At 33.8% G+C, this 22,675-nt stretch overlaps 2 protein-coding genes across 2 annotated transcripts; both read left to right on the top strand.

Annotated features, from left to right (window-relative positions):
- The first annotated feature begins 10,399 nt into the window (after positions 1 to 10,399).
- On the top strand, positions 10,400 to 13,809 carry LOC109184078 (NAC domain-containing protein 79). The gene is made up of 3 exons (XM_019334112.1): positions 10,400 to 10,754; positions 11,603 to 11,886; positions 12,899 to 13,809. The coding sequence occupies exons 1-3, from the start codon at positions 10,601 to 10,603 to the stop codon at positions 13,487 to 13,489; spliced, it is 1,029 nt and encodes a 342-aa protein (XP_019189657.1). The 5' UTR covers positions 10,400 to 10,600; the 3' UTR covers positions 13,490 to 13,809.
- Positions 13,810 to 17,495: 3,686 nt separating this feature from the next.
- LOC109184208 (cleavage stimulating factor 64) lies at positions 17,496 to 21,798 on the top strand. Its single transcript, XM_019334268.1, has 7 exons — positions 17,496 to 17,621; positions 17,751 to 17,828; positions 19,536 to 19,574; positions 19,683 to 20,231; positions 20,316 to 20,405; positions 21,262 to 21,441; positions 21,529 to 21,798. The coding sequence occupies exons 1-7, from the start codon at positions 17,529 to 17,531 to the stop codon at positions 21,652 to 21,654; spliced, it is 1,155 nt and encodes a 384-aa protein (XP_019189813.1). The 5' UTR covers positions 17,496 to 17,528; the 3' UTR covers positions 21,655 to 21,798.
- The last annotated feature ends 877 nt before the right edge of the window (positions 21,799 to 22,675 follow it).

Raw genomic sequence — 22,675 nt, 5'->3', positions numbered from 1 at the left:
TTAGAAAAAGATCATTAAGATACTCCATAATTAGTGGGAGTGATCATTTAGAAAAAGATCATTAAGATACTCCATTAAAGATTTTGGATTTAATTGACTTCATGCATCCCGTATTGGATTGTATGTAAAACAATAAGTCCAAAAGATTCCACAAGTATTAATATTGTATTTGTTCATATAAATTCATATTGGTTTAGCAACATATTTATGAAAAATGTTGTAACAATATTGAGGAGTTTATTAGAACAAAACATATAACTTGTGGTGCACTTTTAAGTAATAAATTCTTCAGCATTTAATAGTATTTAGTTTCTTCAAAATTGATCCTGGGCCATTTTAGTTTGTAAGGCTCAAGACAATTTTGAGAAACATAAAAGTAAGACTCATAATGTTCAGTTCATTTTGAGGTGGACCTTAAGATTATTTGGGAAGTTATGGTGTATGTTTAAGATTCCAAATTTATGTACTTAGAGTTTTGGTTTATTGTCTAAGTTATTGGAATGCTTCTGTGACTTGACTATCTTTTGGCTATTTTGATGAGTGGGAGTGACAGACGTGTCAACTCCAAGCTCTTAGCCGTTAGAGGTAGTACTTATGTTAACTTATAAAGAAGTTATGGAATATATAGTTAGCATTATGCTAATTAAGAGATCTCTACTTAAGGCATGCTTTTAAGGATATTAGAGATCATACAATGTACTCTTTTGTACAATTTGGATGATTTTCTCTCTTAAGTTGCGCATATACATTTTATTTTGAGAAACATCCCTTCAGGTACCAAGAATAAACATTGGGTTTGTTCATAAAGGATTCAAGTTGGGGAATCAAATATGCATGTGATCATAGGAGATATTACTCACTTATTCAGTAGAGGACATATTACTATGATTCGCGTGTTTTGTTCTTTAATGCGAATTGTGCTATTACTTGCACCAAGTGGGAGACTGTAAGACTTTCCCGTATAATATATATTATATATTATGGGTCTTACTTATGTGGTGCAAGTGGACTAGGCCCATTAAGTAATTGGTTGGGTTGGACCTTTAGGTTTAAGTCTTATATCCACCAATGTGACTATATAAAGCTTGTATTGATGGGATACAAGATACATGAATATTATATGGTACTCATACTGCTCAGAAAATACCAATACACCATCTAGGGTTCTGAGTCAAGTATAAGACAAAACGGCTAACCCTATTTTGCAGATCTACTGTTCAAAGGCAATACAACAAGATATCAACCATGGCTGGAGATCTACAATGCTTCTGCTTCCGCTGCTACGAGTTAAGTTTCTCGTAGATTATGCTTTGTATATTTAAATCTCACACATTTTCCATTCTTTACTTCTCTTACTGAAGTCTGAAGCTCAGCCTCCCCATCAACATTCAGCAGACGATGTCGCCTGCAATTCTCACTCTATCTCCCTGCCCTCTCTCTAGTTCTGTCATCGGCGCCTTTGACGATGATCCCGACGGCTGGAGATGTCTCGTCGTTGCGATTGCTCCCTATCCTCTCTAGTTCCGGACGTTGGCACAAAGCCGGCGGATTTCCAACAAACTAAGGAGGCGGACAAAGAGAAACCAGTGATGGCGGTCATCTCGACTCGCCTGTGGCTGCTGTTTTTGTCGGCGGCTCGGTGTCGTATGGTTTCTGGTACGGTGGTCAGTGGTTTCTGTTGTTTATGGAACGTATGGTTTCTGGTTGGATTATTTCTTGTATTCCTTCTGGGTCGTATGATTTTTTATTTAAGTGTGGTTGAGCATGGATTAATTCCAATTTGAGAGACCAGATTTTCCTGTGATTTTGTTTTGGTTTGTTATCTTCAACAACACTTTTATTTTGGTTTTTATATTTTAAATAAAATATTTTCAAAAAAAAAAAATAAAATAAAATAATTAAAATTTTTAATTATATAATTTTACTCAGTATTTCAGAAAATGAACCAAACACGGGAAATAACGATTCAGTCAAACTGTTGAACAAAGAAATCTAAAAAAAATAAACACACACATTTTCTAATTGACAATTTTTTTGAAACAAAAAATAGATCCACTTCATTTATCTGTACTTAAATCGACAATTAAAATGAATTATATTTGTTTGATACGCTGTTGTCAATAGAAATGTTGAGAAAAAAACCCAATAAAAAATACAAAAGAAATTCCATTTTCAATTGAAAAATGGAAAAAATAATAATAATAATAATAATAACTAATATATGAATAATTCATATATTCATTTAAATGAATGAAAATAAAACAAAAGGACTGAAAATGACTCATTTTTCAGAAATCAAATGTTTTGGCTCATAACTGTGTTTGTAATTTCATGGATTAATAGCACCTCACAAATGACTCTACTGGGGATCAAAACCAAAATTTTTGGTTTCGTAAACTAACACCTTATCCATAGGGCCACAAAGTGACTTATAAGTATATTGCAGAATATATTTTATGACATGTTAATTACAATAAATGTTTTTTTTTTTTTTTTGGACACTGTCATCCTAGAAATGGCTTAACCAGCAGTAAAGTTCAATTGTTTGAAGAGCACATGGGAGGTTGTGGGTTCAAGCCTCAGTGGAGGCGCTATTGACTCTCTGTGCTTCAGGAGGTTGAGAAAGTAGTTATGAACAGATTAAAAAACATTAATATAGTTTTTGTTGTGCCAATTTTGTGATATACACCGTATAGCGCATCACATAATCCATTCAGGATGTAGTTTCAGTAAAGGAAGTCAGAATCCTTCCAAAAGCCAACTTCCATCACGGATTGAGCATCCCCTGTTCCTTTATCTCAGGAATTCTCTCGGTCAAGAACCTTGTCAAACTGAGAGTTGTCAGGTTAAACAATATCTTTTGCCGCTACCTCTTGAGGTTCGATACAGTGAACGTGTTCAGTTTTTCAGCTAAACCACTTGATACCGTAGGTACCCGCATCATGGGGATGTACCCATCGGTGCTCCCACCGGTTTGTGAACCAACGTTCACCGATGCCTGGAAATGTGCAACATTGTTGCCGCTCCCACCATTGTTGATCTCAATGAACTCGTCCCCATTGTTGTTTGGCAGTGCGAGGCTTTCCATTTCTTCAAGGAAATTAGAGACAAAAACAAATATAAAAGGGAATAAGGTTTTAAGCTTGTTACGAAATAATCCTGCGAAAAAAAATTATTTCTGGAAAATAATAACAAGCACAAACAACGGGAAATAGGGTTAAAGGCTAGGTGGTTAGCTTGGGTCGTGTGATACCTGCACTATCCTTAAAACCTTATTTGCTACCTTCTAAAGGTGCTACGAGCGTTGTAACCTAGGTTTCCAATGATAAAACAAGCTACGACTCAATGTTTGAGCACTCAAACAAATGAGCCTGACGAACTAGAACAAGGGATGAACACAGAAGGTATTAGAAAGAGGAGCAGAGAAACTATATTTTCAGTGTGTAAAATGTTGACATTCTAGAATTAAAACATTCTTACTCAATGCGGGCGTACACACATCAAGTTTTTTCGAGCACAATTTGAAATTTGATTTGTACCCCTCCCCCCTTACACACAAGGGAAAGCCTCTATACTACACAATTCAATGTACTTTAAAAAGGTTCTTGTATATATAGTGGTACAAACCCACTTCTAAAACCAATGTGGGACAAAAGCTTCTTTAAAGTCTTTTCCATCTTCATTTTTCAACTCAAATGAGCCTACTTTGAGAACCAATTTCTAATTCACCCATTATCCGTTTTAAGCGTACAATATATCAATCTCTTCGTCTTGTAAGATTTTCCCTAATAATATATAGTATATATTATATATTAGGGCCTTAATTAAGTGGTGCAAGTTGATTAGGCTTATTAAGTGGTCTGGTTAGACTGAATAACTAGAAGTTGTTAGTCAACCAGACTCTGTGCCTATTATAATCCTGGATTGATGGGATACAGGATGATTGATGATAGCACATTCAGTTACGGTACTCAGACTGCTCAGTAGATACCAATACACCATCTAGGGTTCTGAGTCAGGTCTGAGGCAAAACATGGCTAACGGTCTACCGTTAAAAGGCAACACAACAGGAACATCAACTATGGCTGGAGATCTACATGGCTACGCTTCCGCTCTCATACGTCTAACTACGAAGAGTCTGAATTCACTTTGACCCGACCCAAATCAAAAGTGGACTCCACATATATTTGTACCACAAAATAGTCACTTTCCATACCATTTTATACTATTTTTTCCAACATGTGTATATGCATTATATTTGTTATATATTTATTTATTCTTATTCTTTTTTTTTTTTGTTTATTTTAATTCAAATTTCTATGTAGTACCAAACATTTAATTTGCTCTAGTACTTTTCTTAAAACTCATTTTTATTAGTAATTATCTAATTCCGATCCTAATCCAGATCCAGTTCTTATATCCCAACCATCCAAATGCCACCTCAATAATTTCATCAACTATAATCTCTATATATAATCTCTATATATAATATAGCAGAATCAAGGTAAAAAATTTTTCCCTCTATTTTGTGCATTTGAGAGTTATGGAATATCAAAGGTTTAGGAACTTAATAATCATCATAAGTCTTTATATATATATATATATATATATATATATATATATATATATATATATATATATATATGAAAGAGATTGTTGAGTTTATACAACACAAAGATGCAAGATAAAAAAAAATACGTACAAATTTATAAATTCATGTAATCATGAATTAATTTCTACGAGTATTATATATCAATTTTGATTATATAATATGTACTAACTTTTTAATAGTTTGTAATTTTGATTAGTTTTTTAATAATTTATTTACAAAGAAAGTTAGGTAAAGTAAAATTAAGTAGGGAAATATTTTTTCCGCCTAACTGTGAATGCATATTAATAGATTTGTAAGATCATTATTTTTTTTTGTGTAAACCACGAGGTGGTCCGGGTCTTTCTCTGTCCGTTTAACTTTGTAAGATCATTATTGCAAATGAGGTTAGCAATATGAATGCACTTTTTGTCATATATTGTCTTTAACATTTAAATATTATAATGTATAACTAAACTTACATTTTTAATAAAATTAATTCTACTATGTATCATATATAACATTACAACAATACTTATAAATTTTTATCCGTGCATCGCACGGGACAAATACTAGTATTAAGTAAAGTTCGGACTCCCCTCCTCCAAGAGTGTTGTTATTCCTTTCAATGATCCTCTAGGCATTCAGTAGTCGAAGAAAATTTAATTTGTGATTGTAATAATTAAAATTACTTATGTTGAATTTATCTTTTCCTTTTGATTAAAAAAAAATGATCGGACTCAATTTGGTTACAAAGAGATAGCCCATACCAAGAATATTCAATAGTTATTGCATAGATCATGGTCCACACAGCTGATTGGTTTTGAATATTTTTTTTTCATGCGACTCACTGCAACATACATTTTTTAACTCAAAATGTATATTATTCTAAAGCATAACGTATATTATTCTAACTCATAAAGTACATTATCTTACCTTAAAAGTTTCATTATTCTAACACAAAATGTACATTATTCTAATACATAAAATATACTATTTTAACATATAATGTACATTATAACACATAAAGTACATTATTCTAACTCATAATGTACATTATTTTAACTCATAAAATTCAACAATATCATTTTGAACCGTGATTTACACAATTGTGTGGACCGTGCCAAGTTAATAACTCGAACAAGAAGAGAAGAGATTGAGATTATTAATTTGAAACATGCATGATAGGGCAATATAATAAAACAACATCTCTAACACGCACTGCACAACGTACGCAAAATATCAAGAGACAACTGTACGATGTATGTTCGGGAATTGTGGAACTACTGTTGACCAAGCCATCAACATTATTTTTTTATGACTCCAATTTCTGATTTTTTTTTTTTTTTTTTTTTGAAAATACTCCAATTTCTGATTTTGTCATAGTATATCTTAAAATTTTCATAAATTTGTTTTAATGCGTAATTTTCTTTACTACTAATTGGTCAAAATCATACAATGACTCTTAAGGTTCTCACTAGTGTTCGAATCCTCACTCTACCTTTAAAAATAAGACTAAACGTTGATTGAGCGGTCACTTGAGTTGCCCGAAGAAGTTTCTTAACATTAATTTAAATTTAAATTTAAATTTAATTTTGAATTGTTTAAAGTAGGGAGGTATGAAGGTGCATGGAGGTCATAACTACCAAAACCAGACTAACGTAATCCATAACAAATCGGGATCGTCACCTTAAAGATATCAAAAAATACTAATATATTGGCTGCTCTCGTTAATTAATTTTATTATTTTATTATTATTTAGTACATTCTCATTATAATATAAATGTTCATCTTGATTATTGTTTTTTATATTCAGCCATAACGTAATTTCATATTCATTGAAACAGTAACATTATTCCTTAATTAAACATAAATTTATGTGAAAAAAAACACAAGACAAAACCTTGTTGGTGAGTTGGAGAATTATGCGGCATCTTTCATCTTATATGGAACTTTAATTAATTAATAATAATCAAAATCTTTTAAATAAATTAAAATTTTCTAAAAGGAACCTAGCCCTCAAGAATATAGTGAGTGTTTAGTAAGAATGAAACTTTTCAACATTGTATTTGGTCAGTATTTGGTTCAGTCACACCCTCTCGGTTGATCCCATCGCATAGAGTACGACCTATCTAGTGCAATTTACCTTTCTTACGTGACTTTCAGATGCAAGAGTAGAGTTTACCTAGTGCACGCACGCTCTCGGGTAGTATTTGTGAGTTTCCATTGTCATCCAAAAAAATAGAATATGAACATTATAATATCGCATTCTTCTTATTTACGGAAAAACCGACAATCACTACCCAAAAATACGCACGGGGTAAAACCCACATTGTGACCTTATCCAGCAAAAAAATTACGAAATAAACTAGTTTAGGTTGCTCATAGTTGACCATCTTAATCAAGAATACTAATAGACAGCTCACACGGTAAAATGTGAGGTTTTCAAACTTTATTTTTAGTTCACTTTTTGTAACACCGTAACCATATAAATCACATTCTCTTTTAATCTTTACAGGGCATTTGGTTGGAGGGATTTTAAATTCCCTTCCCACTTAATTCCCACCTAATTTCAAAGGCCATTAAATTCCGTAGTTTGGTTGGAAGGAATTGCAATTCCCCCATTTTCATGGAATTAAAATCCCATGTGCCCCCTGAGATTTTAATTCCTGGGAAAAAAAGATAGTGATGAGTCAAAATTACCCCTTCCTTTTTTAACCTAAAAAATGTCTAACAACAATAATGGACATTTTTGACTTTATACTACTTATTCCCTTTCAATTCTCATGTATACCAAATATTGGAATTGAAATTCCCAGTAATTCTATTCCTGTCAACCAAACACTGGAATTTAAATTCCCACTTTATTCCCAGTAATTCAACTCCCATGAAATTACAATTCCTTTCCCACATAATTTCCCCCTCCAACCAAACGCCCTGTTAAGTTATGTGAGATTACCAAAAATATTACATCATATATCTATATATATCCCTCCTAAACGAAACTCTCCCTTAATCAAATCTATTTCTTTCCTTGCCAAGAAATTATATGCTTAATTGCAGGCTTGCAGCTTACACATTGAAGTTAAAGAGAATGCACGTGTGTTGGGAGTTCTAGAAACTTGGACAGTATCAAGGTATGAAGTACAGGAAATTGATTGGTAGGCTAGAAAAACATGGACACTGAAATCAAGGTTTCTGAAAAAAAAAAAAATAATAATAATAATAATAATAATAATAATAATAAATATATGTTTGCAGTCTTTTGGTTTGGTGAGCTTTTTTAACCACTCATAGGTTGTGAAATTGAACCACGTTAATTCACTGTTGTACGTAGAAATTGTATGAGGCCACCAATGGTCAGCTGCCTCCTCAATGACGGTGCGTGCAATGTATGCATGTGATTCAACAACTCATTTTTTATTTTATTTTATTTTTACTGTTGTATATATGTTCAATTGGGATTTTACCTAATAACATAATTACTATATTCACCATATTTTGATAAATGAATGTTAGTTGATTGGATTAAAGGGTATGATTAGTTAATAATATTAACTTATTGTATAAAGGTGTTTGGTAAAATTAGTTGTTAGCTTATAACTGTTTAGTATAATTTCTTTTCTTAAAAAGTTAATTGAAAAAGTTATTTTGAGTAGCTTCTTGAATTTTAGCATTTTGAAATTACAAAAATCTAATTAATCAAACATTTATATTGATTTTTTAAACAAGTTAAATAATTAATAGTGGTCAAATAAGCTAAATTTGACTGATAAGCTAACTATTATCATATACTAATGTTTCTTTTTAGCCCAACTATTGGCACCGACCGCAAATTATTTACTTACGTCTGATTCAATATATACATTGTTATTATTATTTTAGTTTTAATAATCATTTAGGGGTTGCATAGCATGATGATGGAAAATTGTAAGATAATTTTACAACTCATGAAATTACGTGAATGTTAGAATCAAGCGTTTATCACTGTGTCAAAAGCTATAGCTTACAACAAATTAAAGATGCAATCGGTACCACATTTTCAGGAGGCAGGGTGTTGGGTGTTGAATTTAGCTTTTCACTGGCCTTCGCGTAATTAACAATCCTCCTAGCCACCAATTGCTAGACTTGGCCCTTCGCTGGCCCCCGTCTAACAATTCCCCCTCACTACACTTGCCGGTCTTAACAGTATAGTTCTTGTTGGGACTCAGCTCGAAACCCTCACTTGGCTCTAATACCACTTGCTAAGATCAAATGCTTACCACTACGCCAAAAGCTATAGCTTATAGCGAAAGCGCAACTTTATTTCCTTCCTTATATACTGGCATCACATTTTCGAGAGGAAGGTGCTAGACTTGGCCCTTCACTCAACCGTTAATTGTTTTTGTTTTACATAAATTAAATTTTGTGATTACATTCTTTAAAAATTATGTGAGTTGCACTGACACATACGCCAAACAGAGCCTTGTAATATAAGATGGATAATACTAGATAGAATGGAAACTATATCTTAATCAAAATTATCTTAATACCAAATTCCTTACCCCAAAACTTAATTAATTACTATCAATGGTTATATTATATAATAAATTAGCTGGAGATACTTTGTCCCAAATGCGATAATGATCGAATGGACGGACTCCATTAATATATTCATATACTGCAAAACACAAATATAGAGAGAGATCGAGGGGGTGGCAAGTGTCAGTAGAATAATGAGGATGACGAAAGAGAGGGGATGTTTGGCAATGGAGATATAATGACCATCAAAGAGTGAAGAAGATGATTAGACAGACTTGTTTTGGGTTGGTAGAAATGGGTGAAGGTGGTTGGACTTCTATATGCAAAAGTACTCTCCAAAGAATATATTTCTCCTTTATCCTTTCATTTTTAGGTGTTGTAAATCTTTGGCTGCTAGTTAACTTTTTCCTCCCATAAAACTTCTTCCCATTGCCTTAAGGGCATTGGCTTTAGGGATGAGAATACTCACTTAAAACTTGTTTCCAGTGATAGGGTGGGGGCCGGGTTTGGTTATATTGACGCCACGAACATTGGACACTTGATTTAGATTAGATTTAATTCGTTGTGCATAGAAGTGTGCAGTAATCTGGTATATATGCACACAAAATTTTTTATTTTATTTTAGTACTACTGACTCCTAGTCGGGCCTCTACAGAGGCTCAAACCCACAACCTCCCACATAGAGGAGCAACTTAGCGTCAATAGACCACAAAGTCCTTTCCCCAAAAAAATTATTATTATTATGGGTGATGTTTTTATTTGAAAAACTCGTAATAGCGGAGTATATATTTCATTTAAAAGTAATAATGAAAAATAAATGTTACGTTGATGAATTAAGAGTGTTGTAATTTTTCTCTCGGGGCTTAGTGTAGTTGATTCGTTGACTTAAAGGTCATGATTGAAGGCGGCAGTATGAGGGTTCGAATAGGATGCTGGAAAGTCTGAATTGGATCTTATCTGCTGCGCACATGAAGACTAGGATCTGACCGGTGAAACTGGGATCACCTAAGTTTTTAAAATGAGTGTTGTAATGTTGTAATTTTATTTATTAATTAATTACAAGCATTTGAAGCCCTAGCTAGGGAGGGGCAGCCGGGCAGGTAAGACAATTCTACCGTGTCAACCTCGTGTTCACGTAGCCTCAATATTATAATGAGCAGTAAGATAAGAAAAATCAAACCCCTCAATATAATGGACTATCTTTGTCAATATGGTAGCTGTAATTATCAAAATAAAAATAAATAAATGGTACAATAATAAGATCGACTGACTTGCTACAGATACCATTGGCTGCTTCTTCTTGAAGCATGATATGATGAGCATAGAAAACAACGTAATCTGGGCACCATTAATACCCTCCCCTCTTTGCTTTCTTCACTTTAATTAATTTCCTCGATCGATCTTCACATCCTCAAACACCACCGGCCAGTCGCCGTTGCCGGAGAATCCTATCGTATCTGCTCAGAAAAGCAAAGCAAATTGGCCGGAAAAATGGAGGAAAGCCTTCCCCCTGGGTTTAGGTTCCACCCGACAGACGAAGAGCTGATAACGTATTACCTCAGTAATAAGGTTTCCGACTTTGGTTTTTCTCCCATAGCAATTGCCGATGTTGATCTCAATAAGTGTGAGCCTTGGGACCTCCCAGGTAAACTCCCTCAATCATTTCTCCTCTTTTCTATACTTTCTTAAATCTTTTTTTAGCCTAAAAAATTAATGGACCTAACACCGAAATTCGATCTTGTAACCATTTAAAATGGTAACAAGAGTTTTATCACAGTGCATAATAGTTGGCATAATTTGAATAAAAGAATCAATACTCTCATTGCGATTGTTTGATATATAGAACGCATACATATTGGGTTCTTCTTCTAAAGGCAAAAAGTTCAAATGTAAACACAAGTGAAAAAGATAATATTTCTATTTATACATATTCAACCAATTGATGAAAATCAAGCAGAAAATTTAAGATTTTTACAAGTTTTTCGACCATCATAGGAGATGGTCGGAATGTGGTTGCTATTTTTAACTACTCTTGTTTCTGATCACGTTTGAGTAGATGAAAATATTAGCTAGTAAATGGTTTTATTTTGCCCCAGTAATCATCATTTCAAACAAAAGAACTTAGAAATTAAAGCAAATTAAATTTTTAAAATATTGTTTCTCTTTTTTTTATTTTCTTTTTTTTCTTTTTTTTTTTTTATAATTTCCAAGCTGCAATGATTTTTTTTTTTTAAACACTTATGATTCTCTGTAAGATAGTATCTTTTCTATATTTTCTCATATTTTTGAACTCAACTAATCAATTGTTCCTACTACCAAGTTCAATCTTGTAACCACTCATTTAGTAGAACAATAACAGATGTCATCACATTACATAATAGTTGATGCAATATAATGAAGTTTATTTAGTTTTTCACAAAAGATTAGCATGCCGGTTTGAAGATCTCCTTAAATAATGGGAAATATTAAATATATGTTTTTGAATAAGTGCAGGCAAAGCATCGATGGGGGAGAAAGAATGGTACTTCTTCAGTCTGAGGGACCGGAAGTATCCGACGGGGCTTCGGACGAACCGGGCGACGGAAGCCGGGTATTGGAAGACGACCGGCAAAGACAAAGAGATCTTCCGCGGCGGCGGCGTGCATGCGCAGCCGCAGCTGGTGGGGATGAAGAAGACGCTGGTTTTTTACAGAGGGAGAGCTCCAAAAGGGGAGAAGACCAACTGGGTTATGCATGAATATAGGCTTGAATCTAAGCATGGCTTCAAACCCACCAAGGTAAAAATATACTCCCTATATATATTCTACAACTAACACATACATACATACATACACTAGAATATAATGTTGCATTGTGTGCACAATTCATTATCATTAACACAACATTATTGATTGATACTTTTATAGTATTTACATACATTGTGTACGTCTTAAGGTGATTTTCCAATGAAAATCCTTCTTCCCGTAAAAATTTATATATATATATATATATATATATATATATATATATACGATTGTGTGCATTCATGTTAGTTTGCAAATTCTTACGAGATAAGAGATTCTCATTTGACTATTAATTTTGTGTCTTATATGTATTGTATTTCATCACTTAATACTTTTAATGTGTGTAAGCTCAAAATAGATAAGCATTACGTTGTAAAAGTTTTCTAAAAATACTAATATTAATACTCCCTTTGGTTTTCTATTTTGACTTATAAGTGCTTGACTACTTGAGATCCTTTTAGCATTATGTTAAAACGCCAGTAATCTCAATTGGGAGTGTAATTTTAGATGGAATATTGGTAAAATAGTTAGCTTATCAGTTAATTTTGACTTATTTGATCATTATTAGTTGTTTGATCGACTTGATTAAACAACCCATATAAGTATTTGATTAATTAATTTTTTGTAACTGTTTATTGGTCCAAAACACTAAAATTCAAAAAACTATTCAAAAGTATCTTTTCGATCAGCTTTTTGGAAAAATCATTTTGTATGTAATAGCTAAGTTATCAAACATCTTTATACAATTAACTAATGTTATTAACTAGTTAAACCCATTAACCCAATTAGTCTTTTTACCTTTATTTAGAAATACATGTTGATGAAAATATATAGATTATTAAGTTTTTCTGATTGTTAACTATTTTGCATTCATTAATTATTATATTTGTTACATGATTATTCTTTCATAGGCTTGCGTTCAGGTATATTTATATATATTCTCTCAAAAATTATCTGATCTATTGAACCAGTGAATTAAACATGTACCTAATGTACCTATTGACAGGAGGAATGGGTGGTTTGTAGAGTGTTCCAAAAGTGCAATACAATAATGAAGAAACCAGTGCAGGCAACATCAGCATCTTCTCCACAATCCCTAGATGGTTCTCCTTGTGACACCAACACCACCATAGCCAATGAATTGGGAGACATTGAGCTACCAAACTTCAACACTACTACAATAATGGGATCAAATGGGATCCTCAACAACATTTCTTTGCAAAGCTACAACAACAATACCAATGAGGGCATGAACATGAACAATCTCAACATGATGAACAACAACACTACTCTCCCCCTTCTCCCTTCTTGGCCACCATCAACCTCCTCCTTGCTCACCTCAAACCTCTCATCGGTCAACTCTTTTCTCTTTAGGGCATTGCAGCTTAGAGGCCAAGCTCACCATCAAGCTGCACCTATAACCACAAGTGATTACACCTGCTACAATAACAACATGCCACAATTTGGTAACAATGATTTGATTAACTCTAATGACTTCACCACAACTTCTACTTCCTCTATGGTTTTAGATAATTCTGCGGCCAATCACCATCACCATCATCAGCAGCAAAACCCACAGGACTCCCACATCTGGTGAATATCAGGACTACTTAGCTAACAGCTTGTAAAGAAGCGCGCTAGAAAGGTTTATTTTAGTGTATCGATCTTCCAATCGATCCATGGAGATTTGGCCAAGAAAAGGAGTAAGTACAACACCCTGTCAATATTGTATTTTAGGGTATGTTAAAGTTCACACAAAACAATAAGCTCGATCGAATAATTATATATACATTGTTGGTTTTAAGATTATTATTATGTTTTCTTGTACTGTAACAGTCATCATCAACGTAACTGTGGTTATTGACTTGGGAAAATCCCTAGTCTTTTTAATTTGTTGTATATTTTGTCTTTCATTCACTACATACATATATTATTATATATTCAAGATCTATCTATCTCAACAAGTACAGTTGCAAGGTGGACACAGTTCTAAGACTGTTCTACTACTGGAAATTATAAAATTTCCGACCACTAAAAGTGATCTTAAGTCAAGTCGAAAGCAAAAAGTGGTCGGAAATAGCAACAAAGGTTTTTCAGGATACCAAAATTAAAGTGGTCAGAACAAGGCTTTCCACTTGATCACTTTCAGGTGGTCGGAAATTTCATAATTTCCAGCAGTGCTCATAACTATGAATATATAGTTCAAAAATTATGAAGATATAGTTCTATAATTATGAACATATAGTTGTGTAATTATGAATATAGAGATTCAATAATTGTGAATATGAAGTTCAAAAGTTATGAATATATAGCTTTATAATTATGAACATATAATTCAATAATTATGAACATAGAACCGTATCCACCTTGCAAGGTGGCACAGTTCCACAGCATAACAATTGTCTCTATACTATGCCCCACATTTTAGTCATCAAGCTCGCACGGGCTTAGCTCAATGATTTAGTAAGCAGTATTTAGGAAAAGAGATCAAGATTCGAACCTCGCGACGGCAGTGTAGGGATTATGCTCAAAATTTACATCATTCCAAATACTCTGTCAGGCGGTGTGAGGGACTCTTGAGATTGGGGATTCAAGAACATTTTAGTCATCATCAAAGAAATTATTAATTAAAGCTCATAAAATCACCTCAGCTCGGCTCCAACTTGCAGCAAGAAAAATTCTTACCTGTTGAATGAAATTAGTTGGATTAGTTGGACCACCTTATCATCATCTTAATAAGGGGAATTGGTAATTTGATCTTGTCAAGCAATTTATGTTGCCTATTTTAGTGTCCACATGATGTGATCGCATTGACAATCATGTCTTTAGTTTTAGTTACAGTAAAATTTTAAGTTCGAATTTCACCTCATACATTAAATTTATATTAAATTAAAAAAAAAAAAAAAGAGTAAATATTGTACAATGCATCATAAGGATATCATCATATTCAATAATTTTGTAGAAAACTAGATAGTGAAAGCAAGACATTGAACACATTTTGAATCATAAATGTCGAAAATTATTGCATAAAATACTAAATTTAAAACATCCTTGAAGGATGAATAACAGTTGTATTGAAAAGTTGCATTTGGGCCTTTGTTTCACTTTTAAAGCCCAATTTTTCCATTCTCCACAATAGGCCCAAGCAATTATTATATCATAGATCATGGTCTATCTTGTATTATGAATTCTGATGTAAAAACTAATGTATTTACAATTCACATATTTTGTATTTGCCGTTAATAGCTTATGTGGCTTAAGTAAATTGAAGACACATAATATGTTAAATGCAGACATATAATAAGTTGTTAAAATATTATTGGGGTGCTTGTCGAATGGGTATTAGCTGATAGCTGATTAAGTTAGTTGATAACTAATAGTTGATTGGGTTAGCTGGTTTGACCACCTGATAGTATTATCTAATTGTAAAAAAGTGTTTGATAAATTAATTATTTACTTTTAGTTGATTGTATGTAAAATGACCTATAAGAGCATAAACATATTGTGCTAATTTTTAACTCTTAAATTACTTTTACTATTTATTTATTTATTATTATTATTATTATTATTATTGTTATTATTATTATTATTATTATTATTATTATTATTTATTACAAGGATGAGTGAAAATCAAAAAAGAAAAAAAAAACATTATTATTGTTGTTACAGAAACATAAAGGAAAATGGGCAAGGCATGTGAATAACAACAAGAGAGATAAATATTAGAAATGGCAAGTGTAAATGGTCTTTTCATAATTAAGGTCAATTAACTAACCAAAAAGCGGGGATGACAATTTCAATCTGCCCCGTGGATATCCACCCCAATTAACTCCGCCATGGATCGAATTTTTTGAGTGATGACGGCAATCGTTATGCCATGGAACCGTGTTCACCATTCCTAGTGAACACGGTTCCAGCGATGTTAGTACACCGTTATTTTTTTTTTCTTAATTAATTGTCTAACTTTTCTTCTTTCATTTTCACATTTCGCGGTTTCACTTTAATTTGAGGTGAGCAATGATTTCGGATATTCATAAATTATGAATTCATGCCTGCACATTCACTTTGGAACCATGCCTACACATTCCCGTCCGAAATCACGGACATTCATAAATTATGAATCCATGCCTGCACATTCACTTTGGAACCATGCCTACACATTCACTTTGGAACCATGAGATTATGAATTTTCTGTTATAAGATTATGAATTTTCAGTTATGAGATTATGAATTTTCTGTTATGATATTATGAATTTTCTGTTATGAAATTATGAATTTTCTGTTATGAGATTATGAATCTACATTACATTCATAATCTCATAACAGAAAATTCATAATCTCATAACAGAAAATTCATAATTTAATAAATATTTTACTTTTATGCGATTATGAATTTTCTGTTATGAGATTATGAATTTTCATTACATTCATAATCTCATAACAGAAAATTCATAATTTGATCAAACGCGTGCCGTTAACTCCACATCCACGATTTTTTTTTTTTTTTTTTTTTTTTTTTTTTTTTTTGCATAAAAACGACGTCGTTTGGACTTGTGTTCACCATTCACGGTGGACACGTTTCCAGGGCATAATTTGCGTGATGGCGGGTGGTGGGTGTTAAAAAAAATAAACCTGCAATGGGTCGGGTTGGATTCGAGTTCTATCTACAAAACTCGCCTAGAACCCCACTCGACCCACCATGTGTGTGTGTGTGTGTGTGTATATATATATATATATATATATATATATATATATATATATATATATATATATATATATATATATATATAACAGTAAAATAAGTACTAGTATATAGTTATTTATAAAAGTTTATATAACTTCGTGTATCCTTTTTTCTATTTTTATATTTAGACTACTAAGTTTACTTTTAAAAACAATTTAGTTATTATATTTAAATATTTCTATTAATTTATGTTTTAGTATCACTAATGAATTTTATTATGTGTCAGTAATTTAAATATTATTTAAAAAAATATATGATAAGTGGTGGGTACCCGTAGTGAGCACCCGCACTCATAGGGTGGGGATGAGTTTTGAAAAAGTCCACCCGATGTGAGTTGGGGGTGGGGGTGGGTGGAGAAAATATAAGGTAGGTCGGGTGATGGATGTAGCCCTCCCCGTCCCACCCCCGACCCATTGCCATCCTTACCAAAAAGTCTATTCTTCTTAGCATTTCTAATTTTGACTTATTGCCAAGTTAATGCAATAAGTCATTTTATCAAACATTTAAAGTAGCTTATTGACCAGTCAAACTTAGCTAAATAAGTCAAAATTGGCTTATCAGCTATGTTACCAAATAGAACATATGTATATACAGTTAACATATTATGTGTATATAGTTACTATGTTATATGTCTGTAGTTAACATATTATGTATTTTCAGTTTATTTAAAAACACGTGAACGGTTAAATGCAGGTACAAAATATATCAACACATAATTTGAATATTATTTTAGACCAAAGTCCACAATGCAAGGTATACCCTAATCTATTGTATAATTTGTCAGCCCAATTATTTGGGCCTCCACTTGGGCTTAAGTGCTGAACGACCCAAAAGGCCGAAATATAAATGCTCTCCTCAATTTCTCACGCGGCACAGTTGCCAGAAGAGAACGATGGCGGGAAAGGAGGTCGCCGGCGAAGGTTTGTCGGCGAACATCGCTGGAATGTCGAAGAATCAGCTCTACGACATCATGTGTCAGATGAAGGTGTGCGTATATACGTATAGATGTGCTGTATTTCGTCTGTCACTCACGCATTCGCTTGCATGTTTGAGATAGGGCACTGGACTGGAATTTCGATTTTCGTTTAATTTTTAATATTTTTGTGTGCTGCAGAAGCTGATGGAGCAGAACGAGAAACAAGCTAGGCAAATTCTCATTCAAAACCCTACCTTGGCCAGAGATCTCTTTCAGGTCTTAATGATTCTATAGTTTATTCCTTTTTCTGGGGAAAATCTTATGTACTTGGTTCGTTTTCTCTTTGCCATTTTTTAATGAAGGAATGTTGCGAAATAGGGTCTGAAATATAATTGAAGTAAGGTAGAGTTTTAATTTTTGTATAATTATGATGAGTGTCACAGATTTGGAGGACTAATTTTCAGAAGTGAAGAGAAAGTTGCATAAAGGAAAAGGAAGATAATAGAAGTTTGTATGGGGAAGAACTAGTTAAGAGTAGAGAAAATGTGATATTAAATTGATTCCTGATCATTATTTCTCTAGCTACTAATGAGCTATATAATTCCTGAGAAATTCACCATTACATTGTTTTAGTGACCCCTAATGACTTCTTCATGTGGCCATTTAGTTGATGAAATGCAAAGAATGATAAAAATTGAAATTAAAACCAGGCTAAAAGACTAAGGTGTTGGTTGTTGTTTGAGAACAGTACCACTTGCTTGCTTGAAGTCCCCAATTCACAAATGCAAAAAACCATATTTTCAATGAATTTAAGCCATTCTACTTAATTATCATCCTTATACCCCAAGATCCAAGCATATTAGGGATCTTTTGTCTTGGCAATTCTTTGTTGCTCAAAGCATCATCATTCAATAGAAGTCACAAAATATATCATGTTTTAAAAGCACGAAGTTAATGTGAATGACAGAAATTAATATAGTTGACATGGAATGCTATTAGTTACAATAAAGGGGTATGGTTTGGCAGTTGGGTTGAAAATTGGTGATTTAGGTCTGTCAAGGGGGTCTGTGTTCTGAAAACGATTATAGTGGGCATGAAGACAAGTGTTAACTCCTTTCAATTTGATCCTTGAATAATAAGAATGGTTTTCAGCTCAAAGAAAATGTATAAATTTGATTATTAGAAATGGTCGTGTCCTTTTATTTTATTAAAACAAAAGAGAGCATATGGCAATTGTTGTATGTGCATATGTGGCTTCTGCACCGCATAATTAAAGTGAATAAAGTCTTGTCTCTGCCTTTGCGTGACTGTGATTGTGATTGCAAACACAATTTTAAGGTTCTTAATTTTTGCTGGTGGTTTCTGAGATAATTCTTATAGCTGTGAGGATCTTATTTCTATGTTATGATGTGTAAATGACTAAATGCATTCAAATATATAATTATTGCTAAATTAAATTTACAAGGTTGGGCCTATTTTTCTATACTATATCTTTCAGAGAATCAGATATGATAACTCATAGATTATAGAAACAAGAAAGTTCATAATGATTGGATAAACAATCCCTCCTAATGCCCCAACACAGTCTTCTCACACCGAAAACCTTCACTATTTTATGAATGTTTAGTGGGTTATATAGTACAGTGGGAAGATGATCCTTGCTTTAAAATGCTGAAATTCTTCTCACTTGGACAGACTAATATTGACCATACAGCAAATGAAGAAATCATGTCATGTTCTTTTTTTTAGCAATGCTGACAATGGATTCAAGGTTTTCTCTCATTTTGCGCCACAAGTTTGGCTTAACTTCTATTTGACTAGAGTTTATGATTATTCTGCTTATGCACATTGTAGCAATTAGACATGAAGTTCAGAAGATGTTGAATCTCTTTGTTAATACTTAATACTATGATACTAACCAATCTCTGAAATTGATTCTTCATTGATTATTTACTAATGTAGTCAACATTGTGTGTTAATTAGGCACAAATAATGCTTGGGATGGTGCAGCCAACACAGTCGGTATGCATTTTATCTTTTCCCATGAACTCCTGCTGATTGTATATGAGGCCTGCATATGTATATGCATGCATAATTTTTTCATCTCCTGATAATTTTGCTTTATTTTAGACGAGCACACCAACTCCTGCAACACAAAGTACGCAGCCATCACCATCTCATGTTCAGCAGTCAAGTAATCAGGCTGTTCCAGCAGTGTCTGCACAATCAGGTTTGCAGGACCAAATGAGAAAGCAGCACCATAGCCAACCTCCATTATCAATGTCATCTTCGATTGCTCCTTCATCAAACCTTCAACCCCCCTCATTGCCATCTCATCCATTACAGCAAGTACAACAACCAAAAGGACATGCTAGTGCCCTATCAGCACCAATGTCACTGCCACAATCAGCTCAAGCTCCTAACATGCCACCACTTCCTCATCATTCTGCCGCACAGCCACCGCCACATATTCAATCTCACATGCCCTCTGCCCCTACTCAGTTGGACCAATCAATACAAACTAGTGGCATTCAGCACCTGCCACTGCAGCCACCACTACCACCGCAGATGAGACCTTCAATGCAATCCTTCCCTCAGCAAATTCACCACCAGATGGGGCCCAATGTGGGATTTCAGCAGTCTGGCAGTCAGATGCACCATTCACAACCCATGTTTCATGTAAGCTACAAATAAGTTTTCAGGTTATTGAATTGACTTCATTGATATATAAATTCCAATCTTCTGTTCATTTTGATCATTTAGGCAGCTAAGCCTCCCGCAGCAATGGGCCCTTCATTTATGCAAGGACAGCCACCACATCCAAATCAGCCACCTCCCCAGTCACTATATCAGGTGCCTTAGACATTATTCTAAGCTTGAGTGTTACATAATTAAGTCATTTTGGTTTTAAATCTTATCTTCTCTAGCAATGATAAACTATTAGATTTGCCTGCTGTAATTTGGTTGTTAATCAATTGAAGGTTGAATCTATTTATTTGGTTGAAATTTATTCCTTCTAATTTTAGGGCTTCCTTCTCTCTGTGATTCACGAATGACTCAAATGTCAAGAAGTGTAGTTCCTTGCTAAAATATTACTAATGGGGTTAACTACTCATAAGCTCAATATATCTTCAGAAACAAAGTAGGAAACAAGATGTACCACCTTCAGACCATAAAACCTAAATAAGTCCTCATCTTGAGAGAAACAGAAACTACATGCATAACAAGATTCTGTTTCTGGTAATGGGTTTTCTGAAACTAACTCCTATAAATGAATTCTGTTAAATGTAAAGAGTTTCTGAGACATAATTCCCAGTGCTTGGATTCCACTGCTCTGCTGAGGTTGGGTTTGGCATAGAGGTCAAATGCTCAGCTGTTTAAGCCATGTAAAACATTTCTCTTGAAGCTGGGGTAAGACCCTATTTGATGTGGAGCCTTCTGCACTATGTCCCAAACTTTTTGTGGTCTGCACACCCATTTCTTAATGTGCTACACATTCACTGTTTGTGAAAATTGATCTAGAATTATTTGACATATAGGCATAAAGATATCTGTGTCCATCATTAACCAGTTAAAAATGGTTTGATTGTTTTCTGAAAGCAAGTACTCTAATTGTCTTGAAGTTCATTTGTACCTACCTACTCTACCTTTTTGGTTCCTGAAATGCTCCTAAGCTAACATGCTTGCCAACATCTGGTGTGTTTCTAAGGCGGGAAGTTCACACATAAGAAGTGATTTCAATCAAGTTGGAAGCTCCATGCCAGCAGATAGAGGCTCTCCTTGGATCCCTGGCCTACCAGAGAATGCACCTACAGGACAACTTCCCGGACCGCCACCACCATTCCCCAGCCAAATGGGCCCTGGAAATCAGCCTGCTCGACAACCAGCAGTAATTTATGCATTTCTTTTCTCTTGTATTTTTCAATGTTATTTTACTTGAGGTCCCAAAAACATGTGAATTTTATTGATGATGCAGTTGACTCCGGAGATGGAACAGGCCCTTCTTCAGCAAGTGATGAGTCTCACGCCGGAACAGATTCATTCATTGCCTCCAGAGCAAAGGACTCAAGTTCTTCAGTTGCAACAGATGCTGCGTAAATGAGACCCAAAGTGGCACCCCTACACTCTTGCTGCAATACTGCCGCATAATGAACTTGTTTGTATTCAGAATTAGGGTCTATGATTTGAAATGTTCATTTAAGATCAACCCGGACTTAAGGTTTCAAGGCTCTTGTATTTGTGATGACCGACTCCCCCTCCCCTCCCCTTTTTTTTTTTTTTTTTTTTTTTTTTTTTTTTTTTTTTGGGTGGGGGGGTTAGATTTATGCAATGAAAGGGTATCGCTATAAGAAGTAAAGTTTTTGTACTATACAATTTTATTTATTTAGAATTAACTTGTGTCAATTTTTTAATTCATAAGTAGTTAATGAGTATGAAAGATTATGCATACTATTTGGTAAAATTTTGGTTCAGATAGCCACATCGTCTTGTTCATCATATATTGAATTTGAAGGGCTAACATTAATTCTGAAATGCTCTCTTCCGTGCCTATTTCCACATAATTAAATTTGCAATGCACCTGAATCCTTCCTTTATATATATATATACCAGCGAGAAATAGCCAGAAATTTTTAATGGCTAGAAACTAGAATGATGAGGGAAAATTTGTCTAATTTGTCTTTTGCTTCACTTCTCTTTCTTTTCCATTTTCTTGCTCAGCTTGTTTGTCAAATTCCAAAGTCTGATGATGTTTGTTCTTGCTTCTGGATTTGCTATTCTAGAACAAGTAAAAGATGTTGGCATCACCCACTTCTCCGTACTCTTCAATCTTAATTCTTATCCGTCTTATCTCCTCCCAGGACGGATTCACCACTCCGGAATTGAAGAGAGATTCCAGGATATGTATTTGTTCTGACGACCTCCGCTTCAGCTTCGGTGTCTTTTCCTCAACCCCTACCGCAAAACAACCAATAATCACACTAATTACATAAAATCTAAACCAAAAGCTTAATTATAAGTTCCAATTAACCCACTCTTGGTGAGGGAGGAGTTGCAGTCATGCTGGCATTGATTAAAACTAGAAGGCTTAGAAAACAAAAGATTTTAAAAAACGTACCAGCGGT

This window comes from Ipomoea nil, unplaced genomic scaffold (assembly GCF_001879475.1).
Source record: "Ipomoea nil cultivar Tokyo-kokei standard unplaced genomic scaffold, Asagao_1.1 scaffold1250, whole genome shotgun sequence".
NCBI classification, from domain to species: Eukaryota; Viridiplantae; Streptophyta; class Magnoliopsida; order Solanales; family Convolvulaceae; genus Ipomoea; species Ipomoea nil.
The sequence above is the reverse complement of the archived record's forward strand: the minus strand, read 5'-3'. Positions and strand labels throughout refer to the sequence as shown.

What these genes read in the sequence shown, in the direction of transcription:
- LOC109184078 (XM_019334112.1), top strand. Translation starts at nt 10,601, where the DNA reads ATGGAGGAAAGCCTTCCCCCTGGGTTTAGGTTCCACCCGACAGACGAA. An exon ending in TGAGCCTTGGGACCTCCCAG is followed by an intron (nt 10,755 to 11,602) that starts GTAAACTCCCTC and finishes GAATAAGTGCAG; the next exon opens with GCAAAGCATCGATGGGGGAG. An exon ending in ATGGCTTCAAACCCACCAAG is followed by an intron (nt 11,887 to 12,898) that starts GTAAAAATATAC and finishes ACCTATTGACAG; the next exon opens with GAGGAATGGGTGGTTTGTAG.
- LOC109184208 (XM_019334268.1), top strand. Translation starts at nt 17,529, where the DNA reads ATGGCGGGAAAGGAGGTCGCCGGCGAAGGTTTGTCGGCGAACATCGCT. An exon ending in ATTCACAACCCATGTTTCAT is followed by an intron (nt 20,232 to 20,315) that starts GTAAGCTACAAA and finishes TTGATCATTTAG; the next exon opens with GCAGCTAAGCCTCCCGCAGC. An exon ending in CTCCCCAGTCACTATATCAG is followed by an intron (nt 20,406 to 21,261) that starts GTGCCTTAGACA and finishes TGTGTTTCTAAG; the next exon opens with GCGGGAAGTTCACACATAAG.